General features: G+C 36.3%; 1 protein-coding gene across 2 annotated transcripts; it reads right to left on the reverse strand.

Annotated features, from left to right (window-relative positions):
• Nucleotides 1-3,251: 3,251 nt before the first annotated feature.
• Lipn (lipase, family member N) lies at nt 3,252-20,781 on the reverse strand. Of its 2 annotated transcripts, XM_005385863.2 has the most exons (11): nt 20,722-20,781; nt 18,034-18,113; nt 16,811-16,926; nt 16,143-16,260; nt 13,703-13,901; nt 12,120-12,229; nt 11,222-11,358; nt 9,351-9,497; nt 7,757-7,828; nt 7,179-7,250; nt 3,252-4,784 (listed from the first exon to the last, which is right to left on the reverse strand). In XM_005385863.2, the coding sequence occupies exons 3-11, from the start codon at nt 16,916-16,918 to the stop codon at nt 4,551-4,553; spliced, it is 1,197 nt and encodes a 398-aa protein (XP_005385920.1). In that variant the 5' UTR covers nt 16,919-16,926; nt 18,034-18,113; nt 20,722-20,781; the 3' UTR covers nt 3,252-4,550. The 2 variants fall into 2 exon arrangements, with proteins under 2 accessions (XP_005385920.1, XP_013370369.1); XM_013514915.1 differs by lacking the exons at nt 16,811-16,926; nt 20,722-20,781 and having other exon boundaries at nt 18,034-18,167.
• Between the last annotated feature and the right edge of the window lie 1,640 nt (nt 20,782-22,421).

A 22,421-nucleotide genomic window follows, 5' to 3' on the forward strand; every position in this document is an offset into this window, starting at 1 on the left:
AGAAAATTTTGGAGTATTTAGATTTATATTTAGATATGGCATACACAACAGAACAAATGTACATGTCACACATGCCTCATAGGATAAATTTTTGCAAGCTGAAAACACTTGCATAGCAGCACCCAGATCTGATAGTAGGAAATTCTCTGGACTCCAGAGGGAGTACTTCCTCCAAGTCCTGATTCTCCTACAAAGATCACACTTTGAAGACTAGAACTAGAAGTATGTGCCTACATAGAAAATGTCTAGTGAACTATGTATTCTTCTGTGTCTATTTTCTTTTACTGACTATTGTGCTTATGAGATTTATCCCAGTTTTTTAATGACTCACCTTGTTTTCTATGCTATTGCGTGACTATACCATCTTTTATTTATTCATTCATTCTCTTGTTGTACATCTAAGTTGTTTCCAATTTTGGATAATTATGAATACAGATGTTATGCATACTTCGGTACAAATCTTTTGGTGAACATACATTTGTCTTTCTGTTGCATATAAACCTAGGATTGGAACTGCAAGATCTTGCAGAGTGGATCTGTTGGGATTTAGTAGACGTCTTATTACCAAAGATACAATCCAAAGCATTTGTATTCATTTTCACTTGTTCTGTATATTGTATTATATATATTAAGTTATAATTATAATTTGTTCTTTATAATTCTGATGGGTCTATCAAAATTTCTAAAACTATAGTTTAAATTTGCATCTTCCAAATTATTAATAAAGTTGGGCACTTTGTCCATCAATATATTCTCTCTTTTAGGTGCTCACACAACTGTTTTCCCACTTTCTAATACGTTGTTCTGTGTTTTAAAAATTCAATTTAAACAAGTTATTTATATTCCATAGTTTCTGGATTTAAAGGTTACTTTCATTCTATGACTTGGACTTTTTTTACTCTTAATCACTCTTTTAATGAGCAGAAGTTCTTCAATTTAATATAGTTCAACTTATTAATTATCTTTTTTTGTGACTCATTCAAGATATTTTTCTTACCCTGTACTATGAAATAATTTCCTATGTTATCGTCTGGAAGTACCATTTTACTATTGAAATTTAGACTTACAAGCTTGATTTTTTAGTATGGTGTAAGGTAGAAGAAAGCATATGATTTTTAAAAATGAGTATTATTTACTGCAGAAAGCATTCCTCCTCCCACACTATACTTCAGTGTATACTTAAATTTTAATAGGTCACTGTTATTACTATGTACATAAGTAGATATTATTTATGAAAGGGTTCAGGTTAAAGAGAATTTCTACTTCAATTGTTAAGTAGTCATTTTCAGGGATCAGAAATCAGAATTACCTTGTCATAGGCAGCCATATGCAAGTTTTTTTTTGTAGTGCAAATTTTTCCATCATTTGGCATAGTACCTTGAAGGGATACCTACAATTATAAATGAGCAATCCATGTGCATAACTTAGTCAAAAATGCATGGACTGAGTTTGATTTCATGTGTACGTGAATTTAATATTTGAATTATTTTCTTCACTGGTTGAAACAATTATGTCATTACTATATAAAAATTTAAAAATATGAAATACATTACTCATCATGTTATTATCATGGCAAAAATCCACTTCTACGTTGCTTCAGTTTTCATCATACACAAATTTTTATCAAATCATATAATTGTTTCAATATATTTAAGTAGATAAAATCATACTTCTACTGTTTTATTTTCCCCTCATAACACATTAGATTGTATTATGGGAATTTTTCCATATTATCACATGGTTTTCATAGTGATCCCAGTTCTCTTTCAGTGCATAGTATTACATAGATGAATGCTAATTTGTTTTTTCTTTTTCTGAGACAAATCTCTCTGCAGTTCTGGCTAACCTTGGACTCACTTCGTAGCCCAGAGTGGCTTCAAACTAACAGTGATCCTCTTGCCTCAGCCTCCAGAGTGCGGGGATTATAGGTGTGAGCTACCACACTTGGTTTGAATGTTAGTTTTGAGGGAAGGATGGCTCTTGGAGCCAGCAGCTTGTCTTGTAGATTTGCCATGCAGAATAGGAATTATGGAGCTGACTCTGGATTAGTCGAGGGCCACCTCTTTTGAAGAGCACAGCAGGAAGAAATTAGTCTATCTCAGACTTACAAATTTGTCCCCAAACCTTTGTTTTTCCCTTCTAGTTCATATTCTCAACCAGGTGTGGCGGTGCATGCCTGAAATTCCAGCACTCGAGGCTGAGGCAAGAGAATCACTGCAAGTTCGAGGCCAGCCTGGGCTATATGGTGAGTCCAGGCCAGCCTGAACTACACAGTGAAAGAAATAAAACAAAACAAAAACCAATTCATTTTCTAAGCAGCAGCAGTCCTTTATTTATGTTTAGAGCCATCTTTGCATGAGAATATCTACAAGTCTTTGTAAACAAGGAGATAAGTTATGTAAAACATAAAAAGTTGTTACTTTACTTAGTATTTAACACCCTCCCCACTTGGTCATATGACCACTAGTAGTCAAAAGAATGTAAACATGCAGAGGTTTAAATATGCTGGTATGATTTAGCTGGCTCTCTCTGCTCTTGGAATCTGTCTTATGAAAAATATAATCCTGATCGTTGCTGGTTCTAGAAAGAAAAGAACTGTGGAACAGACCTGGACCAAACCCATCCTTGGGCCAATAAACAGCATTGTTGTAATAAGACCTCTTTTAACTGACTTCAGTTTAACCAGATTCCTATATCAACCAGTATTCTCCTACGTTTCTGTAAAATACATTAACTAGTGTTCAGGGTCTATTAAATGTTCTGAGCTATCAGCAAGCTAGTTTAGTGTAACCATTCCTTTATACTTCTTCAGCTTAAATCATACACTGAGTCCTCAAAACTACTTATGACAGTTTATTTATTGTACCAGTTAAATTATTACATCAACTTTGGATAATTTGATGAAATAAAGAACATATTGCTGTATAAAAATACTTTGTATTCTTTATTTTAACTTTTTAATTAACTAATTAAATTTTTTAAAATATTGAGACAGGATCTCACTAAATTATGAAGGCTGGGTTGAGACTTACAATCCTCTTGCCTCGGTCTCCCAGAGTGCTGGGGTTACAGGTGAGCATATGTTCAGTTTATACTCTTTAAAAAACTCAGTGAAGTCACTAAAAATAGTGATCAAGTTAGATAGCTTTCTTAATAAATAAAAATGATAAGACTCTAAAAGGATTTGTTTTTAAATTGATTCTCATGTGTTTTTATTTCCTATGCATTTTAAAGACACTGAGACTAAAAAATTATGAATGACGAATATGGGCTATTTATTGAGGAATGTGCACGTGGCACCCAACATCAGCAGACCTTGGTTCTACATGCCGATATTTGGGCTAATTCACATTTACCTATTTAAGTGAAAATAAACCACCAAAGATACATATGTGTATTTTTTTATGATTCCCTGGGGATCACTAATGATTTCTCATTAATTACATCTTCATAGAAGGTAAAGGATTCTTCTAAGTTCACACTGCCCAAGAATATAGGAACCAAGAGTAGAATTTCATGTTACTCTTGAACTCTGCACTGAGTCTTAGAATCAATGTCGGGCATCTTTTAGAGGATCAAGTACAGCCATTCCTTGCACTTCCTCCACTTGTTCTAAATCAGATCTTCTGGAAGCGGCTTTAAATGTTATGTGAGTGCAAATGCGGTAGCATACATTTTACTTTGCTGATGAAGATATGGCAACCGATCAGTCTAGTTTCCCTTTGGAGCAAAAAACAAAGGAAATCATTCCTTATATGCTAAGACTTATTTTCTGTTGGTAATCTCTAGTACACTATTAAACAACAGCACTGTCAATTTAACCTTGCTTCAAAGTCTGGAGTCTAGAATAAATAAATGAATAGTTTTAGTAAATTAGCAGTTCACCTCACCCATAACAGTACAACAATCTCCTGGAAAACATAAATTTTATTATTTTCCCATTCTACTGTTTTGTCTCAGGTGAGTTGAGGTGGGTCAAAGTTTATTTCCTGGCTTGTTTATAGATCACTCCTTTAATGACTACTGACTTAGTTGTAGTCTGAAGTATGCCACCAGGTCACAGCCACACAAAACAAACTTCCTAAATGGCCACCTTGGCAAAGAGTTTCTCTTTAGGCCAACATTCCTATGCTGACAGTCAATCCTTTGCAAAATGGGATAGGGAGGGAGTGGGTATTATTTGATCATATATATATATATATATATATATAACATGTATATGTATACACACATATGTATATATAACAAGGAGAGAAAAATCTTCTAACTGCTCTTTCAATTGTACATTTAACAGAGAAGTAATTACTAGATCTTGGATGAAAACAGGCCCCGGCCCTGACTGAGGGGATAAGATCCTCAGATTTCAGATGCAGATGTTTCATAGAAGAGAAACGGTGTTCAAATAATCTCTAGTTGAGATGCTGAGGAAAGAAAATGTCTTAGCACTAGCAAGAAGGGTGCTAGAGTCAATCTCATTGTTCACTAGTGCTTTCCCTAAAGCCTCTTGTGGGCTTGAAAGGAAATTTTAACGAAGAGTAGATGTTCTACATTTAGAGATAGTCCTTCATTAAAGCTATTATCTTATGGTACAAACGTTGAGGGGCATCCAGGCCCCAGACAAAATCAAAATGGTTCCAATCTGGCAACATTTGGAAGTAACAGAGATTTCCAATTTGAGGGAGTATCCTGGCCACATCCTGGGGTGTTACAAGGATGTCTCGTCCACCAGCCCAAACAGCAGTGGGCACCTTCAGAGCAGTCAGGTCATATACTGGAGGCTGACTCTGTGAAAGAGAGAGAGAGAGAGAAAGGGCATTCATGTGAGGAAGCTCCTCACGCAACACAGAATTCAACTAAATCTAAAAGCCGTGAAATGAATATCTACTATGCCTGCAAGGCTATGTACCAAGGAAGATAAGAAGAAAATGTGAAATGGTCCCTAACTTACGGAGTTTGCAAAGTAGGAAACAAAATAAGATTGCTAGACAAACATTTATATACAAAGTAGTGCGTGTTGAAGGCGGTAAAACCCTCTCAAATTGTAATGGAAATGAAGAAAAAGAAGAAATTGTTTTTAACCTGGGGGCCTCATAAAAAGAAAAGGCATTTAAAATGAATTAGAGGTAGTTGAATTTTGACAGGCAGAAATGGAGGTGGGAAGGACTTCTCAGGAGATAAGAAAAGTGTGCAGGCCATAATCAGGAATGGCAAACTTGCTGATGTACCTGGAGAACAGAACTGACAAGGGAATACTGTAGGATGTGAGGTTCGAGGCTGACTTTCCAAGTCTGAGTGTAGAGATGAGGAATTTGGACATCTTTCAGAAAGTCTGAAGAGCAAGCAGAGTCAGATGACTGGATCAACATCAGTCAGTGAAGTGATTGGATGAAGGGGGAGGTTGAAAGTAGAACCTAAAAAACTCTATGACGCTCATATGGTTGTTCCATATTAAAATTATAGGGATGGCTACATTCTCCATCCAAAAAGGCTAAATTCTCTCTCCAAAAAGACACAGAGTACATGAGATGGTGCTCGGTGGGGCCTTAAAGAGAAAGAAAACTATTGAGACTAGTTTCTTCAGAAAAATGTACTGAAATTGACTTCAAATGAACTAAAATTGCAAACACAATAGAACTAACCTACAGCAAGGGAAGACCAGAGAAATGGTGAAAAATTCTAAGGATATTGATAATTTTACAGACTTTAAAAACCTGAATCTATAGTCTTGAATATGTGTATGTGTTGTCCCATTGTCTTGTAAACAATGTGCAAATGTAATATGTTCATTAAGATTAATGGAAGAAAACAGAATTATTGTATATAAAGTCCAAAATGAGCATCGTTTACTCCTTTGTGTTCATTTGCTTCCGTTCCCCTTTTTTCCCCTCCATGAAGTTATTTTTTGTGTATTGTTTTCTGGACATTTTCTAAGCGTTTATCAAAATTGAATTTCTAAGAGGCCAGGGATATAGCTCAGTGGCACAGCACCTGGCTTGGCAAGGGCAAGGTCCTGAGTTTGATTTCTGGTACCAAAAACAAAAAACAAACAAACGAAAAGAAGAGGCAAGAGAAAACTCTGGAAAGTAATGGGACTGCTCCATATTTTGGTACGGTATGGTTATGTAAATAGTGTAATTGTCAAAACTCATTAAATTGGAAATAAAACATCAGTAAATTTTATTATGTGTAAATCACATTATAATAAAACTGCTTTAAAAACAGTAAAATATACATGCTTTGCTCCTTGTAGGTATTTTAAGGTGGTAGCAGAATCACTCTAACAATTTGATTTCTTGTTGAGAAATTGACTGTTCTGATGGCTATTTTCATGATCAGAAATAACTTCACTGATTTGTATTTACACTAATAAATACACTTTAAATAGTTATTGTAGGCAAATGCTGGAAGCACTGAATGTGCTTAACTAATACATAGAGGCCCAGTCCCTGACTATAAGAACAGAAGAGGACCAGAAGAATTCTTGAAAATACAGTACTAAGTGAATCTGCAGCATCTGATGAGTAAAGTTATGTGGGAAAAGATGCCTGAGAGCCCAACTCTTGAATGTTGATAATTTTTTAATGATTGAAAGTCACATAGAGCAACATGATGCTGGGAGATTGGAATAAATACATGAAGATAGCAATACATTTAGTTATCTCTGAGTGCAGGGGTTACAGATGATGAATTTCTTTTGTATGTGTTCCTTTTATGTCTAAACATACTGCAATGAATACAAATCAAAATTAGAATTTTTTTAAAAAAAAAGCTGTGTCAGTGAAAATGCCACCAATTAGCAGATAGGAGTCTGAGTCAAAAATTATTGCTTCCTGGGGGTTGGGGATTTAGCTCAGCAGCACAGCACCTGCCTGGCAAGTGCAAGGTCGTGAGTTCGATTTCCGGTACCGGAAAACAACAACAACAAAAAACCCCAGAAAATAAAAAAAATTTAAAAATAAACTGTTTACTAAATTTCTGTTTTGCCAGTGGGAATGGGATCTAGGATGGAGAGAGGTATGGGGTGGGAGGAAGGGGAAATAAAAGAACTGAGCTGTGTTACGCACAAGCACCAGCTCCCCACAGTGAATGCAATCACTACGTACTAGGAACATGTACTAATAAAAATTAATTACAGATTTCTCAAGACTGCCACCCCGGGGTCATGCCGACTACCTCACCTGATTGTAGCGCTGCATGTTCTCAGCTTCGCTTCCCCAGTCATATGCTCTGAATTCATCGGCTCGGTAAAGCTGAAATAAATGTTTTAGAAAAAGAATACTCAGTGTAAGACTCGTATGTGATAACAATAAATCTTAGAAAAACTCTACACGCGGAATAAATTCAGGCTTCTGGATCACTAAAAGGATGCAAGTACCTTCTTGTTATTATGGGAAAATGGTTTCCCAAAGAGAGAGGCCTGGGTTTGAAGGAAAAGCTAATGGAAAACCGAGATTTATTACAGGGAAGTCCAAACATCTCTCTCTGGGGAAGACTCCGATTTCCTGGAGCTCCCCCAGTGTACTTCTCGCTTTGGCTCAGGATCGATTTTATAGGCTCTGATTTACAACGGGATCTCTTTATATCATCTTCTTTTTCTGGAAATATTTTTTCCTAAAGACTAGGAAAATCAAGGCATGGAGATGGCAATTAGTACAGAGGGGAAGCAAGTGGTTAAGCTTCTCAGGGTACCCCTGTCAATCAGTGCTGTCCTTTCATATACAAGGATTGGAGTGATGCCCCATAACCACAACTCTACCTGTTTTAAATGCAGAATGTTCTGTACTGACGATCCAGTGGGAGCATGTGACATATACACATCCATTCGACTCTAAAGGACATAAAACTCATGTTACAGCAACAATCACCCAATGAAAAAACCATACCCTTCAGAAGCAGAGAACAAGTACGCTAAGAATTCATAATTACTGGTGCTCTAAAGGCAGAATCATCTAGGTAAATATATGTCTACGTTAGACACCTCAGTGTGTGTGTACCATAGGCCGACTAGTGAGAGGGGCTGCTTGGGAGCACCAGCTCGGAATCTACAGAGCAATTTGCTTATTTTGTAGTAGAAGCGGCAGTGGTAGACATCATGGAGCAAAGCCACTAACAAAGGTGCTTTGTTCAAGTGCAGGGTGGTGGTGGTGGTAGTCATGGCGGGGTGTACACATTAATAGATCAGAAAACCTGGATTTTAGACCCTCACATTGTGAATTACCAGCTTTATGACTTTGGTTACTTAACATCTCTCAATTTCTATTTTTACATCTGTTAGATGAATATATTAAAAATTGTACTAACAACTTGCTGGGCTCTTGTGAGATAAAATATTGCTTTAGTAAAACTGAAAACCAATTCCTCCCAAAGATATTTTGATCTTTGTAAACATCATAGGGTTGAAAACTAGAAATCAAATAGTAAGCATAATTACATACCTTAGAATATAATGAACCTAACTGAAGGGAACTATTTCTTTTGAACAAACAGGCTTTGAGAAATGATTCCTCATGGGTTTCAGTCTAACATAATTTAGCTTCTTAAAGCATAAAGGTTGGCAGAGAACAGCTATCCTGGGACTGCAACTCACTGTAACAGTCTCATTGGCTCCCAGTTAGAATATAGCAACGATAACTTCTCAACAGCAATAGTATGAGTATGTAAATTCTGCCTGCTCCTCCACTGAAGAAGTGCTACTTTCCCTTCCCCCGCCTCTTTCCTGAACTCTCAACAACAGGAAGCAAAGAGTTCATGAAGTCAGACTTCTAACTCTTCATAGGAGAAGGATCCACCACCTTTCCATTCTGTTCAAATTTTCCACGTTAAATGGTGAATTTTACTTGAAGCCAAATCACTCATAAAAGAGAGCACATAAAAAATAAGTAGAATGCTTGTATGATATATGCTTCTCTAGGGTTCCATTTTTTAATATAATATATTGTGAACATGTGAAAACCCACTGCCAGTTATGGAACACCCATGTTCATAACTTTGACCAAGGAGAGAAGGGGTCAACTGCCTGTCTCAGTCTTAGCTGCTATGCTCAGGAATACCTAATTCCATGCGGCATACCTGGAATATGCTCTGCTATGCAATCTACATAGCAAATGTCTGCTGTTCAGAGTTTGAAACATGATATAAACTTATATAGCATAATGGAGAGACAAAGTGAGCTAAAAGAAAACTGTAATCTCCTTGCATATTAAATGGCTCCATAATTTTTGTTTTGTTTTGTTTTGGTTTTGGTTTTTCTCCGGTACCGGGAACCGAACTCATGACCTTGCGCTTGCCAGGCAGGCGCTTTGCCGCTGAGCTAAATCCCCAGCCCCAGGCTCCATAATTATTATACATACCATATTCATATTTTTCTTGTTGAATCCAGCCCATAAGGACATAAATTCACTACATATAATCCATAGTATTTTGTGGTTACAGACTTTGGTAACAAATATCTTTGTATTTTTGTCTTCTAAAAGGAAACCTTTGGTACCAAATATAGCCTGGAAAGGTAAAAAGTTATTACTTTTTAAAGACCCATCCTCAGACTTCCTGATAGTTCCTTCATTTTAGGAATGAGTCATACTTAGGGATTTATTTGCATTTGCATTTATAGTTTCAGTCAAGAAGACCAAGTCACTCCAGCAAGTGTCTTAGGAATCCATTTCCAACTAAGGAAATTTATCAGATATTATTTACAAGGAGACTGTAGTAAGGAGTCTTCAATCTCAAATTCAATTCTCCATGGTGAAGAGCCCCTGTATTTTGTCCAATTAATGAATACCATTGCTTCTCATTTATTGATAAACAAGATGAAACAGTTTTTCTCCTTAAAGTAACATATTACCCAGACTATGAAGGAAAGATGGGTTTTTCTGTATTGCTTATGTACACACTGGCTTTCTAGTACTGCCACAGATTCACCGATTCTCACTACACAGAAAAGATAGCATTGGACATCAGAGACACATAATATCACAAAGATGGGATGGTTTAATCTTCAAGGTCTTGGGAAAATAACCATGGGTAGACTTTCCATGGGGTCTTAGAGCTTCTGGGGAGCAGCCAATGATAGTGGTAGACCAGGGAATGGGATTTGGAATGGCAGGAATTTTGATAGTAGAGAATATGAATCAAGATAAGCAGGAACATTATCTACTCTTATCTGATCTATGTTAGAAAAGCAACACTCATCCAAAACTGGTGCATTAACAGATAGATATGATTACTAGTCAATTTAATTTAACAAAGTTGCTCACTCAGCCCTGCTCAGATGTAGATAACATTCAAAATTAACTAATGTCAACACATTTTGTAATAGAACTGTCAACCACACAAAAGGGAAGTTACATCACTTTTGTTGACAGCTAACAATGCAATAAAATCATCATCAAACCAATCATTAGGCCTTATAGAAATCCTTTCTTGCATTAGCTCCTTAATATTTTTTTCTATTCCTACTACTCCACCCCAAACCAAGGCCTTGTCTTCTTATACATGAATTACTATGACACTCTAGCTGGTAGCCTTGACTTCATTTTAACCCAAACCCATTTTTTCTATTGCCCCAAATTCAAATGACAGTCTTGGTAAAATATCATGCTCTTTGTGGCTATGACAAGCACTGAGAAACAAAAACAAACGGAGAAAAAAATCTGTTAGGGGATAAAACTCCAAGTTTATAATTGTCAATTAACTTTTGCTACCCTGAGGAACACCAATAAATGTTTTCATGACTACTCAGGCTGTAAGACATTTGAGGTTTTGGAATATACCTCTAATAAGTTAGGGAAAGCTCCCAAATGGGAAAGTTTTTTAAGTCAGCCTTATTTAACATTAAAACCGGGGACATCTCTGCAACATATACTTGAAGAGTGTCTTCCAACTGGACATTTGTGAATTCATTGACCTGCCCAATTAAATAGAAACAGTAACTCATGAGGATACCCTATACTGGGACAGCACTCAGCTCAGCCTTGAAATTTTAACATGTGCTCCGCTCTGTAAGTGACTGAATATAGGGAATTCTGTATGAGACCTGCAGGTCCTATGGCATAGACAGGCACCCACAGGAATACATACATGCAAGTGTATGCGTATGGAGTCTGGATTTCTCTAGGTTTAATCTAAATTTACTACTTTTACTTCATAACAGATTTAAAAATAATAAGGATCTATGATAAAAAATGAGACCCTGAAATACTTATTGGCAAAAGGAGGAGCCTACCTTGATTGTGGACTGTGGAAGCAGAAAAAAACTGCTAAAAATGCTCATGGGATATTTGAATGAAATCACAGGGCCCAAGGCAAAATTCATTTTGATTCTTTGTGCCAGTTCGGGAATGGTGGAAAAGGCTACAAACCCTGAAAGAATAGGAGACAAGACAGCCTTGTAAAAACTAGAAATTCTTGGGCAATATTTCTACCAATATGTGGGGGGGTCAACTTAGTCATTTTTTGTTCTTTTATTGCAATGATTTTGGGGATGTTGGGAACTTTTTGGGGGAGTTATTCTGCAAAGATAATCTGCTTCCAGTTCTTTTTACTCTAAAGTCCCCAACTTTCTTTTATTTTACTGATGGACAATTTAAAAGTTTTAAACTTTCTATGTAAATGCTTATGTGTAATTGCTAGCTCACAAATATTAAATTACATGGCAAATAGATAAATCCAGTTGATTTGTCATAGTTTTTGCTTTTAGCCTATAAACAAATATGCCTATTCTTTTGAATTAAGTATAAGGCCCTCCCTCTTGTTTATTAAATTCAATTTGGGTTCAAGGTTGGGAAGAAAGTACAATTGATGCATATTTGCTTTCTGGAAGGAATATTTTATGGCATTAAGATTTCCTTTTTCAATTCAGGGAATTAAGAAATTTCCTCTTTAACATTATTTCATTGGATTTGGGTTGTTCCTATTACATCACCATTCCAAATATGCAGCTGAAACCTGAAACTGAGAAAGAGTTCACTCCACATACAGCCTCTTGAACGTAAGTACACAGCCCTTAGAGAACTAGGTTTGTTCCCAGAACAGGACAGAAAGCACCATACATAACACTTACTCCATTCCAATTTCAAAATGAATCCTTGTAAGACTCTGATGACACTGACTTGTAAACATACCTATTGTAGTGCCAAGCGAATGTCCAATGAAATACAGCTTCTCCTGACCGGTTTTATTTACAATGAAATCTATTATTCCTGTGAGATCATATTTGGCCATTTCATCAAAACTGAAAAATAACACAGGGACTTCTAAATACAACTATAAGTTTAGGTACATACTCTCACTCACTTCTTTTTACACACGGAATTCTGTGCTGCTTATTTATTCTGTGTGTATCTCATTGTTTACCCAATTAAATGTAGATTACCACTGCTTTTTCCTGCTTGCATTTACACAGTTTATGTCCTAATAACAGGAAGTATATCAAGGAATGTGCATGCTACCCAAAGTTCAGTTTTCTTCTTTCTCCTTTTTATTTCTGTCTCTTGCTTTTCTTTCCCTTCCCTTTCTCTATCTAATTTGTAAGCTTCTGTTTCTAAATCTCACACACAACTCACAATTCTTAGGGTTATTTTATACCATCTTTGGAAACAGGACTCTTCTCAATTATGACTCTACCATTTACTAGCTGAATAACTCTTGATAAATTACTTAAATGCACTGAGCTTAAGTTTCCTCATCTGAAAAAGGAACAGGATGGTGCCTGGTTTATAGGAAGTAATAGGGATTGGACACAGTATGAATGAAATAACTTCATTGGGAGTAGACACCTAGTCAGACGTTGCTATTAATGATTCTATCCATATAGATACATGTTCACTATTTTAGTGAAAACATACATGAGGAATTCTCTAAATTAATGTTACCCAGAAAAAGAGAATTACTGTGATGCCTTAAGGCAAGCAAGCTCCAAGCTCCCAGCCACTGACACAAAATATTCCCTGACTTGCCTCCACCACAAAGCTCTAATGCTAACAATCTGTTCTATCCCTTTGCTGCTCTCAACCTGTTAGTGTGTGCTGCATATGTCATGAATATGATAAAAATATCCACTGTATTCTATCAGTGGCTTGAAAACCAACAAAGACCTGTCCTTTGGTGTCAGGAGAAAACACTTCCTTTAAGAGACACATCAATGTATCAAAAATTATTATTCTTTGCCCATTAATAATGTTTTAAAAATCTCACATTGGTGTTTTCGTGACCATTATATGCTGTAAATCTGAACATCAATTTCTTTAAATAAGTTACAACACTGATGCACATCATATCCTCAAAATTAATTAGTTCTCCGGGAGAAAACACTTGTAAAAGTACCACTAGAATGAACAGAAACCAAGAGGTCAAGGATTTTGTGTGCTCACCATTTGAATCTGCAAGGCACAGACAGTGTAAACATTGGTTCAACAAATGAGAGCCTGAGTCATAGGAATTTCCTGAGCTGTCCCTTGGATATACTTATAATATACAATTGGAAAGAGTCAAATGTTCAAATAATCTTTGTAAAATGAAACAATGTGCCTGGGGGAGAATCAGTGAAAATCAGTTTCTTGCAGTTTCTCTCCCTGGAGAAGTTAGTAGAAACTCCAAGGAGCTTTATGTCTCCATGTATTGTAGACTATATTGAATTAATGTTGTCTACTCTATTATATTTTAAAGAAACTATCTCCTCTTTTGATTTTTCCTAGATACAGTTTACCTAAAGGCCCAGAATTTCTCTTCATTCACCGACAGTGTCCTGTGTCTTCTTGACCAAGTGTTTCCCCGACTGTTTCCCATCCATACATCGTAACCTGCATCTGCTAGGAGGAACCCAAGGCTTCCATTGGCAAAATTCTCAAGCCAGTACGTATTGTCTGCAAACAGGGCATGCTGCAGGTACACAACTGGCCGGGGGCCTGGGGAGGAGTGTGGGGAGAAGAGCGAGAGAAATGCATTATAATTAGAGTATGTCAAACACATTATAAACATGTAACACACGTGTGTGGTAAACAACAAGATAGTTTTCCCCTTGTCATTAGTGTAGAGCATTATAATCACATAACTTCAGTATCTTGACCAAACACTTTGTACCTAGGAATACATTGCCTGATTTCTATCAATTGGATTATTGTGTTCTTATAAAAAATGTAAAAGTAGCTGCTATTTTCAGGATCATTTCATAGATGTGGAAACAAGCCTTAGGGAAGTTAAATAAATTTCCCCAGGTACAACCTAACTAGCAAGGTACAGATCAGGGACTCCAACCCAGTTCTGACTCATGTCAAAGTATGTGCTTGCAACTGCTTTGCTCTATGCATTCATTGACAGATGGTCACTGATCTAGCAATCTAAGATTTTTCAACCATACCATAGTACAAAGTATAGATTCACTATAGGTCATATGTCAAATTTAGAACTTATCTTTTCCCAGGTTAGTGGCATGCTGTACAATAGTATCTTGAAATGCTCAACAGCAGCAGTAGTGAGCTTCAGCTCCCAGGCAGCCAGCTGATCGTGAGCGTGAGGACACTGTATTGTTAAACTATGTTGATCAGGAGACTAGGTGTGTTCAATGATTTTTCTTATAATATTTTCAATTTATGTTGGGTTTCTCAAGTCACAACCCCTACCCAAGTCAAGTAGCATCTCTATACACATGTGACCTACAAGATGCAAAATTAATCATGCTTCCTGAAGGCCTGTATCTCTTCCACAAGCAGGAAAAGGGAATAGAAATGGGCACTGATAAGTTCCTCACCAAGGGATGGGAACACCCAAATCCTCAGCCTCTGTTCACTGCAGAGTATTGGAAAATGACAATAGTAGAATGAACTCAACGTGCTTCTGCCAACTCCCACATTCATGAAGGAGAGAGTATTTGGTGAGATCAAAAGAATCAGAATTAAAGATTCAGAAAAGGTACCATAATTTAATGGGTAAGAATTGGGCTGACTGAATTAAAATTCTGGTTCTGTCACTTGCTATTTGTGTGACTGTGGGATTAATTACACAGTCCCCTGTGCCTCAGTTTTATCATATGTAAATTGATGACTACTAGGGTTGCTGGGAGCTTGAACTGATTTAAAGTATTTAGAACAATACAGCTAATAGACAGTTTTAATTTCAGTGCTTTCCAAAATTCTCTGCTCTTAAGGAACACTTTCTCTATGCACTGTTCTCCCTTTTTTTTGGTTTTGGTTTTTCTCCAGTACCGGGAACTGAACTCATGACCTTGCGCTTGCCAGGCAGGTGCTTTGCCGCTGAGCTAAATCCCCAGCCCTGTTCTCCCTTTATATTTCATACTCCCTTTCCCCCAAGTCTTGCCAAAGGTGGAAAGATACAAGAAAAGAAAAAAGACTGAGGATGCTCTGTAAACTTGAAATTTAGATAACAATGGATAATTTTTATGTAAGTATATCCTAAAATAGCACATCTATTAAAATTTTTATAGCTTATTTGACCTTCAAATCTAAGTATCCCATATTTTACCTTATAGAACTATTCACATCTCACTCTCATTTTTTGTTCTGAAACTTTTGAATTACAAATCCTTTAGAGGAAGAGACCATTAAATAATACAATTTTAACTGCCACTGAATGCAGATGGTGGCGGAAAAGACACAGAACCAACACGATAAAAGACAGCACATGATTTTTCTGCAAGCCTCTGAAGAAATTTTGCTTACTCTTATCTTTGCCTCCTCAGAGACTGTGCGGTTTTAGAAGTGTCACTGTCATTTAACTTGATATTTTATTCTGTAGAGGAAGGCCCACTGATTTTAGTAAGAACAGAGGAGGCTCTTTTGGGGTACCCACTAGAATTAACTTCATTCAGCCCATTCAATCTCCTCCTAAACAGTGCGGAAATTCATCTTCCTGGAACATATGAGAAATCAGCAAACTAATAAGACGAGGGTTCTCCCTTAGCACTTACATCCTAACAAACAAGCCTACCTGCTCAGCAAGATCAGGCTTGCTCTTTGTATTTTTACTTTCTTGTCTGTCATCAGTGAGCTAGAGGGAAAAGAACAGCTTCCTCGTTAGCCATTTAAAGAGCACTCCAGCAACTCAGCCAATTTTGACAAAGCAGTCACTAACAGCTGGCGTTAAACTGCAGTCACGTGCTGTCCTCTTTCTCAGGAGACATAGATCTGTACCTGTGGACCTAGTATGTCTTCTCCCATAGGGAATTCTGTTGACAGTAAGTATGTACCCATCTTCAGTGACGACTTCATACTCTTCACTAGGATAGCCATTGTACATGATGATCTCACTCTATATGAGAAAATACACCGGGAAAATACAGCGTCATAAGGAACTCTCTGAAGGCGAGCAAATGGAACCAGAACCGAGCATCTGATGTGAGCCTACCAGGATGAATTATATGACTTCTGTAATGCTAGACTATAAACTTATTTTACTAGATAAAGTCTTGACTTAACATAATAGAATGTTAAAAATGTGTACTATTGCCTTTTTTTTTTTTTTTTTTGGTGGGAGGGAAAATGTTTAGCTTTGACCTACTCCTCTGACAAAGCTATATTTTTAAATCACTTGTCTTTTGAGGTCCCTGTTAGATAAATATTCTTAAAGTACAAGTTAAAAGAGGGATTGACATATATAAAAACAATACAGTTCTGCTTTTCAGTACTGGAATATATTAGTTATTCAGACAAAGGAGCAAGTCTATTTAGCTTAATTCTTATAAAGATGTTAGAAAAGTAACTGTCATATCACATATTTTCTGTTATATCAAGATCTTTTATAATCCTACCACCCATTATCCTGCTTTATTTGGTCTTCTCTGGGATTTTCCTTGACTTACGGCATTCATCCACACTTCAGGATTCATTTTATTTTCCAAATCCATGAATCCACTACCACTTAAAGTTCCACAAATCAAATGAAATGTTGTTAAAAACAGCCACATCATAGGTATACCTGACAAAAAACATTTAATAGTCACAGATTATTTTCATACACCAGTATTGAACAGTGAAATGAAAATAATGTCCTTATGGAAACTTGAACGATGCTCTGAGAAAGCTGATAACGTATAGAAGAGAATGAATACAATAAACTCGCGTGAGTACTCATCTGCTCTGACATGAGGAAACAGCCCTGACACCCCAGTTTTTCTAATGGAATGAATTTAATGTTTAGCAAAATTTTATTTCACTGAAAGTTTTTCACTTATTTGAAGTCTTTGTTCATTGGTGAGTTATCTCAGTATCTAAAGATTCAGAGCACAAGTGTCCACACCATGGCAAAGGGAAGTTCGTCTAGCTCAGGGTCTCACAAAGCAAACAAAAACGATGAACAGATAAAGCTTCAGCTAAGTAAACAAGCTTATAATCGCTTTTAGTGATGTGACTGCTTCTCATGTGAACTCCCAGAGGCAAATCTTGCACATTTCAATGTTCAGTGTCACTTCCTTGCCGTGTTTTAAGAGCTCGTCTCTTTAAAGGCGGGCCACTAGCATGAGCATAGTGTGTTCGTCTTCTGAGGGTTACTGCAGTCAGTGGGCCTCACAACAAACAAGATTTCTGACTGGTAAGGTTTTTTAGTAGTTTTATCTCTAAATAACAAATACTTTCACTATTTTTCTTATCCTAAGGATGAGCAAGAGTTTCATATCAGAAAGACTTTAGTGTAACAAAATTACTTATGTCTGACTTCCAAAAAAAGTTTACTTTTGAAGCTAGGTAACTTCTCCTTCATGATATCTAATTAAAGTTGATCTACTGTCTGTAAATGTTATATAATTTAAGGTTTTTGAAAGTAATAATATAATCTACTAAGTGGCTCTTTTCTGCTAGGCATAGTCCTCTAGGTTCCGTATATACTATTTAAACCTAGAAAAGTTCCATGAAGTTGGCACTGATATGTCCCTCATTTTATCAAGAAAAGGCAAAGGCTTAGAGAGATCTAAAACCTGCTCCAAGTCAACGAATCCACAGATAGCAGGCCAAGGGTGGGTATGCAGACAGCCTTGCACCTGATGGATACTCCCATTTGCCTCCCAGTTGTGGTAAATCTCCATCTTACCTAGTTCTAGGTGAGCTTCGCCTGCTCCTGAGGATTCCTGATTGATTAGGAACTTCTGAATTTTTGCTTTTCACATCAAGCTGCAGAGTGAGATATGGTTGCAATGACAGTTAGAAACCGGAGAGATGAGAAACAGGAAGCTTATATAAAAACAGGAAACCTTGGACTATGACACACGGAAGGCGTCTCCCTGACACACCAAATGCTGTGATGCACTTAAAGGTTGGGAAACAGTGGTCTACAAGTAACCAGTGCCAAGTGCCAGGTAACCAGTTTGGCTGAGTCATCCATGCTCGCACTGAGTGTTTGTCAGTCTGAGAGGGAGAGGTTCAGTAATATATCCAAAACAGTGTGTCAAGCGGGGAGAGAATGTACTCAGCATCATAATGGACAAAATCAGTGATAATAGTACCATCCTTCCCAACTCCAGACCACAGCAATAAAGATTAAATGAAGCAAAACATGCAAAAGTGCTTGTGTCAATCTGACGTTCAGAGATGGACATGGCTAAGTCAATTGAGAAGTGGGGGCTATCAAACTCCTGGATCGAGATGCAGTTTGGGATTAGGAGTGTGGCTGTGGAAACTGACTCCTATATTAAAGGGATTTGGCCTACTGTCGATTTTGACAGTGACTACTGTGGTTGCTGACCCAGAAACCCCTGAACCACTGCTTTAAACAAAGTGGAAATGGAAGACAAAAAATATAAGACAACTTAACTCTAAGAGCTGCATAAAATATCATGGAATAGAACACGTGCCCCTGTTCTGTACTGCATTGTGTATGCCAGGAGAGCCTGAGAATTTCTCATGATCTTTCTTCTCTCAGCATGAATATAGTGAACATTAAGTTGCTCTCCAACATGATTTAGGAGTTTTAGATCTTTTTATTTGGACTCAGCCTCAAATCTTTTCAGAAACTCAGAAACAAAAGTACTCTCTATATTTGTCCAAATTCTAAAATCTGTTCCAGTTGAGTAGGAAATTCCATGCCAATTAAGTGAAAGTGGAGCAAACGCAAATGCTCCTCTTGCTGGGAGAAGAAAAAGTTATGGAACGAAAAGCTCCATTTTCATTCAGCATGACAAGAACTATGTTTCGCTCTGTTAGTCTGATGGCAGAGATGTAGATAGACTTGAAATCACTGGTAGTCCTGGTTTTAAACAATCCTTTCAAACCGAATGTTAATGGACTCTTCAGAATTCTGTGAAGCACAATGTCATTATTCCTCTTTTAATGTTGATTTGTTGCCATGACTTAATATTGAAATGGCACAAATATAGCTAACTAACTTCTCTTCTCAGGTCTTTATAGACTGCAGACTAGCTTAAACTTCAAGAATTCCTACACCATTGACTTTTCACATTCCTCCTCAACTTTGAGGGTTATCTTAATAATCTGAGCAATTTTGTGCTTGTACAGAAATGAAGCCATACCAAGTAAATGAATCTAACCTTTATAACCATGTTTTACCGCTCCATTTGTATCAGTTTCCTATTTTAATAAATATTCAACATATTGTCTAACATTGCATATTATTATACATAGTAGCATTTATATATTAGATATAACTTAAATGTAATAACTATTATATAACATTACATATAATTATTATACTATTTAATATTCACATTGCTTAAAATGAAATAAATTAAAACTACTACTTTGACCCTATGATAACTTTGACTGTCTACAACCTCAATTATTTCATTTTTTCCCCTCATAAAACTAGATAAAAATAGAGCTGGAAAGGACTTTTGGACAATATATGTATTAAGGAGCAATATTTTGAAATAACTATTGTATTTTTTATATCTGGATCTGAGAATCTTATTGCAACCTGAACAAAATATGCAATAACCACTGCCCACTCAAGTATCAGTCTGGCTGCCAGTACAGTTTAACACTGATCCCTGACTGTGAGAATGATTATCATTTTCCTGCCAGTGTCCCAATTCAAAATACATTTGCTATAACAATGTTTCATCTTTTTATTTGTTCTACTGCTTCTTTCTTCCCAAAGAGTATTTTTTCTTAGCACATGATTATGTGTCAAAAGAAGCACAATTTTCTTTTGAATACAATTCAAGTTAAAAATCTTACTTTATAAACAATGAAATAGAAACTAAGGGCACATGTGCCGCAGTTGGCTGTTTGTTACCACTGAAAGCTCTAAAAGGTTCACAATCACTGCCCTGGAGTAAGATTTTTCATAAACAGGAACCCAGAATATTTTTCTTGCTCCTTAGATAATTTAAGCTACTTTGCATCCTAAAATTCAAGAAGGGATCAATAGAACCATAAGTATATAAGTTTGTATGTACTGATATATTGTAAAATGATTAATTAACATTCTTTGGCTTGTTGAACAATACTTTAAATTTTATTTCTTTACCTGTAAAGCAAAATTGGGAATGTTTATGATTTCTATTAAAAATACTTTTATTTTTGAGATTACCTATTAGAGTGGAACATTTTTTTTAGTACTGGTGATAATGAATCTTTATTTCAACACCAAATACAACCATCTTCAAAAACAGCATTGTTAAAGCGTCAGAAGAAAGAAATGATAAACGGTTCAATACATCATAATTAACTAAAATATTAAAAATATTTGAAGAGGCCATAATGAGCTAGTTGAACACACACCCATCCCAGTCCAAAATAGTCAAAGGCAAAAGTCACTTACATTCGAAGAGAAGTTATTATCAAAAGTGCTGAGGGCTGTCTCTGATGACATCCATGTCCAAGAGTGGCAAGAACAGGACTGTGTATGGCAAAGGTCAAAACTTCGTGAGAATAAAGGGGAAGGGCCATTCCACTGAACGGAGGAAAATTATACCATCTACTCCTCCAAGCAGGTTTACCTGCTTCGCTGCATGCTTAATGTTCACCACTTAGGCATGATATTCTCTTCAGCTCATTCTGTATTTGAATCCCTGTAGGAGGTATATTCAAATGCAGATTCTTTTTTAAAAACATTCACAAAGCACTTGGCCAGGCATTCAAATTGGATCTAGTTTTAGATACAGTCTGGTCCAAATGTTATGGGTAAATAAAATTGTGACTGGAATGTGTAAAGAGGTACCATTGGCTATTTTGATACATACTCCCATGTCTTTTCTGAATTTTCTACTTTGTGAAATTCCTGCTAATTCTTCAAATCTTGCCAGCGTCCTTAAAAAGTAGTTTTTAGTGTTAGAGCAGCCTGACTTGAGCCCTCTAGGCGTCATCACCACCGAAACTTTTGGCTGAGTGAATGAATGAATGAATGAATGAATGAATGAATCTAGCAGTCTAGAGTATATAGCTCAGTGACCAGGGAATAGTAATGATGCTATTGTTAACCAAGGAAGACTATTGATTACCTACTGAATACCTACTCATTACCTATTGAGTTAAGTGTTTCACTCTGATATGCTACCAGGTTGGCTGCAAATTCTCCTGGATTGCCATGTTCTTAGGTGTTTCAAAAGAAATTTCTTGTTAATATCTTGTAAATCTTACAGAAGAGAGGAAACTTATAGGAAGAGGATCAATCTTGCTCTATGCTTGAACTAAATTAAAACAGGTACATTATTATTCATTGATTGCACAGAACACTAATACAGCGAAAACTTGCAACTTAATAGCATTTTTTTTCTTGCATTTAACATCCAAATTTTTCTTAAAGCTGGTGACTGGTATGGTGTAATCTGACAGCTCTCACGTACTCTGTATCCTGTATTCTCTCAGTTCTCCATACATTTGAACATCTTGTAAGTGCAAGAAAATCTTATAAGTTCAACCTTACAAGATTTTCAACAAGCAACCAAATATTTTAGGAATTGCCTTAGTCTTTTCTGTATACCAGCACTGTCCAGTAGGAATAGAATGTGAAATACACATGTATATTTTTTTAACAAATCTAAAGAAATGAGTGAAATAAATTTTAATAGTATATTTTCTTTAAATCAATATATCAAAATATTATTTTAATGTATAAACAATAGCATCATTAACCAGACACTTTCCATTTTTTCTTTACTCTTAAGCTTTGAAATCTGGTGTGTGTCTATGTTATACTTTCCACATATCTCAGTGAGGACTAGCTGCATTTTAAGTGCTTGGTAGCTACACCTGACTTCCCGAGTATATTAGGTAATACAGCTCTGTACAGTCTTGTGCTTGTTTCCTCCCCCTTCTCAATTTTCCTTCAACAGATTCTTATTTTTCATATAGTACTCACCCCAAATAAATAACTTTGTATTATATATTTAACATAATTTGAATGTATGCTTATCAACTTTCAACAGTGTGACTCATGAAACATATTTTTTCAAGTGCGTGATTTCTGCTCCCCAGCTAAGATTTATGTCTTATCAAAAAAAACCTGTTTGTACAATACTG

The sequence above is a fragment of the Chinchilla lanigera genome, unplaced genomic scaffold (genome assembly GCF_000276665.1).
Source record: "Chinchilla lanigera isolate Chin_1 unplaced genomic scaffold, ChiLan1.0 scaffold00024, whole genome shotgun sequence".
Taxonomy (NCBI): domain Eukaryota; kingdom Metazoa; phylum Chordata; class Mammalia; order Rodentia; family Chinchillidae; genus Chinchilla; species Chinchilla lanigera.

Excerpts from the sequence above, each read along its gene's own strand:
- Lipn (XM_005385863.2), bottom strand. The coding sequence starts at position 16,918 with ATGATGTGGCTGTTTTTAACAACATTTCATTTGATTTGTGGAACTTTA. Across the intron at positions 13,902-16,142 it reads AAGACATACTAGGTCCACAG|GCCCCCGGCCAGTTGTGTAC; the intron begins GTACAGATCTAT and ends ACTCCTCCCCAG. Across the intron at positions 12,230-13,702 it reads GAGAAATTCTGGGCCTTTAG|TTTTGATGAAATGGCCAAAT; the intron begins GTAAACTGTATC and ends GTTATTTTTCAG.